General features: G+C 52.1%; 1 protein-coding gene across 3 annotated transcripts in view; it reads right to left on the minus strand.

Annotated features, from left to right (window-relative positions):
- The window catches only part of EML1 (EMAP like 1), a 93,749-nt gene that overhangs the window by 1,864 nt on the left and 83,893 nt on the right, over positions 1-7,992 (minus strand). For all 3 annotated transcript variants that reach the window (XM_004376729.3, XM_004376728.3, XM_012555649.1), the window contains 3 exons: positions 5,648-5,745; positions 5,455-5,542; positions 1,771-1,866 (listed from right to left, as the gene is read on the minus strand). In XM_004376729.3, coding sequence (XP_004376786.1) covers positions 1,771-1,866; positions 5,455-5,542; positions 5,648-5,745 — 282 coding nt within the window. The remainder of the gene's footprint in view (positions 1-1,770; positions 1,867-5,454; positions 5,543-5,647; positions 5,746-7,992) is intronic.

The following is a 7,992-nucleotide window of genomic DNA, read 5'->3' on the forward strand; positions in this document are numbered from 1 at the left end:
GGGCGCACACCGCTGAGCTCCGCGGACACACGGGGCCACACCGCTGAGCTCCATTGACACACGGGGCCACACCAAACAGGGCCTGGCCACTGAGCCCCGTGGAGAGCAACAGCCTTAGATGCTGGCCTTCAGAAACAAGGGTCAAGGACACCTGGCCTCAGCATCCAGCCTCTCCTGGTGCTGCCATTCTCAGGAAACCCTTCAACACGGGGAGATGCAGTGACAGGCTCCATGTGGCCCCCGTCCCTCACAGGCCCCTTCCTGGTGCTACAGTGGAAAGAGAGCCAGCAGCCCTGGTCCTGGGCACCGTGGCCTGTCCTGTACCCCCAAGCACCCTGTGGGAGGCTGACTAGTCTCCATGCCTGCCAGTATCCTAACTTTTTTGGGTAACTTTTTGCATGTGAGCATCTTTCCAAGGACTTGTGAACGGTGGGTCTGTGTGTGACTGCTGAGTATTTCCTGGTGTTGGCTGGTAGGCTGTGCCTGCAGCCCCGTCCTTTACTGCCGGCTGGGGGCCTCTGTGCCCAGGTGGGCCTGGAGCAGGTTGGGGTGGTGTCTGCTGGCCAGTGTCTGGAACATCCTCTGGTCCCAATAACTCTGGACATGGGAGGGTTGAATGCACATCACTTTCTCATCTGGTAGTTATGGAAGAAAACCCAGACATCTGACACCAGAAAATGGCAAAATGCCAGCTCCAAGGAGACTTGTGAAATTCTTACCAGCTATCATGGATTGAATTGTGTCCCCCAAAAAACGTGTGTAGCAACTTGGTTAGGTCACAATTCCCGGTATTATATGATTGTGTAATCTGATGTGATTTCCTTATCTGTTGTAAACTCTATCACTATGATGAGGTTATACGGGATCTCCTTAATGTGTTGTAAATTCTATCACTGTGATGAGGTTATGCTGATGAGGTTTACAAGATTAATAGTGTCTTAATCCAATCTCTTTTGAGATATAAAAGAGAAGTGAGCAGAGATACATGGGAACCTCACACCACCAAGAAAGCAGTGCCGGGAGCAAAGTGCATCGTTTGGACCTGAGGTTCCTGCGCTGAGAAGCTCCCAGACCAAGGGAAGACTGATGGATCACCAGGACCTTCCTCCAGAGCAGATAGAGAAAGCCTTCTCCTGGAGCTGACACCCTGAATTTGGACTTCTAGCCTACTGGACTGTGAGAGAATAAACTTCTCTTTGTTAAAGCCATCCGCTTGGGGTATTTCTGTTAGCGCAGCACGAGATGACTGAGACGCCTGCTTACTGAGTTACGGTCTTACAAAAAGCGGTTACAAGTACAGCCTTCTCTTTCTAGTCTACTAAATTGTGGCTGTTTGGTTTAGGTCATTTACGAGTATGTGCTAAATCTGAATTTTGAAGGAAGTGAAATATTCAGTGTAAGGACCACAGCCCGTCCCCCCAAAAAAAACAAAACCCTAACAAAGGCTCAGGCAAATGACTCAGTGTCCCCTGGTTCATCTGATTAAGCTGACACAGCCTGACAGGAGGAGATCCTAGAGGACCATCTCAGGGCCCATTTCCTACAGCAGAAGAAGGCTAAAAGGGCCCCCATCTCTGGTTCTCCCCACCCGGCCGTGGCCTGCAGCACCCCCACCCCCACCCCCTGGAGCTCAGGGAGCATGTCTGTCAGGTTTGTGCAGCAGCAGAGCCATTGACGAGACTGGTGACTACAGGGTTTCAAAGCTATTCGAGAAATATTCTACAACGGGTTTGTCTTACGTTTGAACCAAAGAATCTGCAGAAAACCTACCAAAGACATGGAACCCCAAAGTGCAGGTGTATGTAGCCCATTCAATGTCTCTCGTTGTTTCCACGCTTACGACCTGCTTACAAGCAGAGGGAACCCCTGGAAAAAGCAAACACAGGTCTGGTGACATCTGGGCCACAGCAGGATGAGCATGCCCCCTCCACTCCTCCTCCAGAGGAGGCTGAGCCCACAGAGCTGCCCCATGCGGCTACAGAGCCCTCTGGACAGAGGGACACCTTCCACTGCCCAGCCCATGGGAGCGTGCTCACAGCTGCCAGCTTGCTTGAAACTGAGTGCAAACCACCCCCCCGGGCCCCAGCGGAAGTGGCCTCTCTGATCTCTTTCCATCTCCTTCTCTGGGTCTGTCTCCCACAGCCTTCCTTTGTCCATCCTCGGGTACCTAGGCCTTTACCTGCTCATGGTCCCCACTGGAGCCCCTGACACAGCTATGCCCCCTGCTGCCAGGCGGACGTCCCTGCCCTCCTCCATAAGCACATCCACCCACATACCCCACATAAACACCACACATATACCCACATAAATACCACACACATCCCTCACATAAATACCACATAAACACTACACACAACCACCCCACGTGAACACCCCCACATAAACACCCCCCCACAGAAATGCCCCCCACATAAACACCACACACATACACCCCACAACCCCCCACATAAACACCACTCACCCCCCACATCTCACACAAACACCACACCCTACCACGTAAATACCACATATCCCCTACATCTCACATAAACACGACATACCCCACATAAACACTACACACACCCCACACATCTCACATAAACACCCCCCACATAAACACCACATACCCCACATAAACACCCCCCCACATAAACACTACACCCCCCCACTTCTCACATAAACACCATACCACATAAACACCCCCCACCTCACATAAACAGCCCCCCCCACACCCACATAAAATACCACACATATCCTTCCCATAAATACGACACAGAAACACTACAAACAACCACCCCACATGAACCCCCCTACATAAACACCCCCCCACAGAAATGCCCCCCCACATAAACACCACACACACACTCCACAACCCCCCACATAAACACCACTCACACCCCACATGAACACCATACCCCCCACATCTCACACAAACACTACACCTGTCATGGATTGAATTTTGTCCCCCCAAAAATGTGTGTGTTGATTTGGCTGGGCCATGATTCCGGGTATTGTGTGATTTTCCCATGTGTAGTAAATCCTGCCTCTATGATGTTAATGAGGGAGGATGGGTGGCAGTTGTGTTAGTGAGGCAGGACTCAATTGACAAGACTGGATTGTGTCCTGAGGCAATCTCTTGAGATATAAAAGACAGAAGTGAGCAGAGAGATGCGGGACCTCATACCATCAAGAAAGCAGTGCCGGGAGCAGAGCGCATTCTTTGGACCGGGGTCCCTGCGCAAAGAAGCTCCTAGTCTCGGGGAACACCGAAGAGAAGAAGGCCAACAGAGAGAAAAAGCCTTCCCCTGGAGTTGATGCCCTGAATTTGGACTTTTAGCCTACTCTACTGGGAGGAAATAAACTTCTCTTCGTTAAAACCATCCACTTGTGGTATTTCTGTTATAGCAGCACTAGATGACTAAGACAACACCCTACCACGTAAATACCACATACCCCCTACATCTCACATAAACACCACACCGCCCCACATAAACACCCCCCCACATAAATACTACACACACACCCCCACATCTCACAAACACCACACCGCCCCACATAAACACCCCACACATAAACACTACACACACCCCCACATCTCACATAAACACCACACCGTCCCACATAAACACCCCCCATAAACACCACATACCCCACATAAACACCACACACATATAAACCCACATAAAATACCACACATATCCTTCACATAAATACCACACATAAACACTACACACAACCACCTCACATAAACACCTCCCACACAAACACCCCCCACAAACACCACACACACTCCACACCCCGTCACCTAAACACCACACACATACTCCCTCCACATACACACCCCCTAAATAAACACCACACCCCGCCACATAAACACCACATATCCCCCACATAAACACCACACATCCCCCACATAAATACCACTCACACCCCACAAGAACACCACACAGACCCCCCACATATCTCATATAAACACCACAAACACCACCCACATCTCACAAAAACACCACACTGCCCCACATAAACCTGCCACATAAACACCACACACCCGCTACATAAACACCACACACCCCACATCTCACATAAACACCACACCCCCCCCATCTCACACAAACACCACACACTCCCCACATCTCACATAAACACCACACCCCGCCACATAAACACCACACATACCTCACATCTCACAAAAACAACCACACCGCCCCACATAAACAACCCCCCACATAAACAACACACACACCCTCCACTTCCTCCAGCTCCGAGTTAGGAATGGAAGTGTACGGAAACCAGTCACACCAAGTTCCCAGGTGGTTCGTTTGTTCTACAAATGAGCTCTCACTAGTGGAATATGAGACTGTGTCTGAGAAGATTCCAGACCCAGAACTGTCCCTGAAAACCAGCAGGACCTTGGAAAGGGAGGAAAGAGGAGACCATGTGGCCCCTTCCCCACTGGAGGGGGGCTTAGTCAGGGGATATGCTGTGCAGACCTGTAGCCCTGCCCGTCTCGAGGTCATCAATAAGTGAATGACAGGCCCCAAGTAAGTGTGGCCTCCTCCCCACCCACTGGCTCTTGATACCCATAGCCTGGTTCCTGAGCCCCCATCTCCTCATCTGTAAAGGGGAAAAGCTGTGGATGAGACAACATGCAGGTGAGGATGCTGAACTTTTCAGCATTTCTCGTGGGGTGGAGGCCGGCCTCTCAGGCCCTGTGGCCTTGTGCTTAGCCCCGAGCCTGGCATGTGGCAGGCGCTTGGCAAATGTTTGCGGACTCCGTGGATGGCATGCAGTGTGTGCTCAGTGAGTGCCAGTCATTCATCCTCAGGGTCCCAGGTCCTGCCTGGGGACAGAGACTGGTGGGGAGCGTCGGGAGAAAGGAGGAAGGTGCTGGGGGAGCTGCTGTCCAGCCGCGTGGGAGGGATGTCAGGGCCTCACCTACATGGTGTGCTGCCTTTACAAAGCGAGGGCCCCTCATGTGATGGCTCTGGCCCACTCTCTTTCTGCCCCATCTGCCCACCTCCAGCCTCTCTCTGCAGGGCCCTGCCTTCTTCCTCCTTGAGAGGAAGCTGGGTGAGCCTGGTCCTACCTCAGGGACATAGGGGTAGACCCTGCCTTCTTCCTCCTTGAGAAGAAGCTGGGCGAGCCTGGTCCTACCTCAGGGACATAGGGGTAGACCCTGCCTTCTTCCTCCTTAGGAGAAAGCTGGGTGAGCCTGGTCCTACCTCAGGGACATAGGGGTAGACCCTCCCTTCTTCCTTCTTGGGGTGGGTGCTCATCTCCTTCCCAAGGGCCCATGGCCAGCCCAGACCTAAAGGAAGGACCCAAGAAGTGGTCCAGCCCAACTGCCCTATTTTACAGAGGAGGAAACCAAGGCCAGAGACGGCACCACATGCCCAGTCAAACGGAAGTAGGATGTTACAGCAGGAGACGTTTTATGCGACCCGAACCCCAGACAACTCCTAGGGAGCTACTCACAGTAAAGGATTTCATAGTCTCCTGAATTTGACACGAGGAACTGTGAGTTTACCGACCAGTCCAAGTGAGTGATGAAGCTGGAATGACCCTGGGGAGAGAAGAGGGCCGTGAGCTCGCTCACCTAGATTCCAGCACCACACTGAGGTAATTCAACAGACGCACCCATATTCATGAAAACAAGGAGCACGCTTACTGAGCACTTGCCAACTCGGGCGTACTTCCTCCCATTCTCGCTGACTCCGTAGATATAGATACAGTTGTCATGAGAACCAATTGCTAGGAAATTCCCATCTACAAAAACAGGACAAATGGCATCTCAGTTGTTATCAGTTACAAGGGATAAGGCTAGCCACCATCACAGATTTAGAGAAAACAGCCACATAAATCTATGAATGGATTATCTCAAAGGGCAACTTTGCTTCTGAATGAATCCTACGCAGGGCCACAGCTACCTCTGGAAGATACACATCTGAGGGACTAGCTCCTTACAAAGCCCTTCCCTGGTAGGCCCCACCACTGAAGGGTCGAGACTCAACTCCGGAGTGCAGCCCCACGGCCTCTGCAGCTACATCACCTGTCCCCGACACCTCAGGGCCTCTCCTGCCTGGGTCACCCTCCGCTCTCTGGCACTGCCGACCCCTCCGTCAGGCTCTGGCCTCAGGTGAGCCTCGGGGCCTGGGCCTGGTTGTGCAGAGAACACGGGGAGCTCACTGCAACCTGGAAGCAGGGCTGGTCCCTAGAGCTGGCTCGTGAACATGCCAGGTATGACAGCAAAGGGGCAGGTCCGGAAGATACTGCGGGGAGAAGAGGGTACGGGCTTCCCCAGGCCAGAACCAGAGGGAAGAGATGGGAACCACGTGCAGGGTGGGCCACCTGAAGCCACGGGAGGCGTGGAATCAAGGCAGAGCAGCGGGGGCATCTCCGCACCAGCCTGGGGCTGTGGACGGGGTGCTCATCACGTGGTACGTGATACCGTCTCAGAGTAACTGAGAAGACTCACTTGGCCAGTATGTGTAAAGTACCTAGAGGTCACTGGCACTAAGCGTTGCTTCTCTCACACTGTCTCCTCTGCTTTCCCTTCTCAGGGCAGAGGGAGTCCCAAAGGAGACAGCGGGGCCGGGCCATCCGGAAATGCACTTTAGAAGTCTTGACCCAAGCCAGTCAAATGAGAGTGTTGGCAGGACGAGGTCAGCCTGTTCAGAGCGGGGGCTCCTAAAGGACAGAGGCAGTGGGGCCAGGGATGCTAAAGCCAGCTGACAGCCACTATCTGCTGCGGACGGTTCTAGAGAATGTCCGGGAGCTGCCCAGCAGATCATCATCCCCACACTCAACTCCTCCAATGATCCAAGCCCCCACGACAATAATGACGGTAACAATAAACACTAATGCTAGTAATAATTACTCTTATTACTATTGTAACAGTCAACATGTATTGAGTGTCTACTATATACCAGGTGCTGTTCTAAACTCTTCCTGTATTAACTTACTTAATCCTTATAACAACCCCATGAAGCACAGATTATTGTCCCCATTTTCCAGGAGAGGGAACTGAGACAGGGTGGTCAAGTAACTTGGCCAAGGCCACAGGGCTTTACAGAAGGTGGGATTCGAACCCGGGCAGTCTGACTCCAGAGCCTGAGCATTTCATTGTGAAATTCCACAGCCCCTCTGACACAGCTTAAGGGTGAAAAACAGCCTCAAAGAACTCCCTTATCACCTGTTAATTCCAAAATAGTGAGGACTCTCGCCTAACGGAAACACACAGTGCTGATCGCATTCTGCTCTGTATGGTGCTCAGTTACGTCTATGTTCATGCACTCAGCAAACCTTTACTGAGCACCTACTACGTACTAGACCCTATGCTAGGAGCTGGGTATGCAGTGTGGAACAAAACAGGGCCCCTACCCTTAGGGGGCTCTGGGCCCAAACCCTGGGCCACCACCACTGCCATTGCTGGTGATGATGTCACCATCACCCATGACGTCTGCACAATGCTCTGTCTTCAAAAAGCACACGCACAGCTTCTCTCTCAGCTGAGCCTCGCTTTAACTTGCTATGTGGTTTGACAAGGGTCACCTGTCACTGGATTCAAACGCAGGCAGTCCTGGCTTTGGCCCGTGGCTCTAAAGCCCAGGGCAGTCACCAGTAGGAAGAGCTCTGTGGTTTCCAGGGGACGGTCATTAGTGTAACTGACAAGAAATGACGCATGCTCCCACAGGGACCCCACTCACATTAGCAGGAGCTAACAGACATTTGAGAGCTTTCCAGGGAAAAGGGGCTGTAGACAGGGCCCTCTTGGACTTACCAGAGGTTCAAAATAACTAAGGAAATGATGAGAGAACCACAAGAGAATGCAGAATACCGGCTGACTTAACAGAAAGAAACACGAGCCTCAAAGGTCATAAATGAAAGGCATTTATAAGTCAAGCGAGCTTCTCAACAGAGAAAAGGCATTCTGAGTCAAGCGAGTTCCTTCTCAATGTGGAGAACAGGCACTAGGTCAAGCGAGCTCCTTCTCAACGTGGAGAACAGGCATTG

This window comes from Trichechus manatus, unplaced genomic scaffold (assembly GCF_000243295.1).
Source record: "Trichechus manatus latirostris isolate Lorelei unplaced genomic scaffold, TriManLat1.0 scaffold00045, whole genome shotgun sequence".
In the NCBI taxonomy this organism is placed as follows: domain Eukaryota; kingdom Metazoa; phylum Chordata; class Mammalia; order Sirenia; family Trichechidae; genus Trichechus; species Trichechus manatus.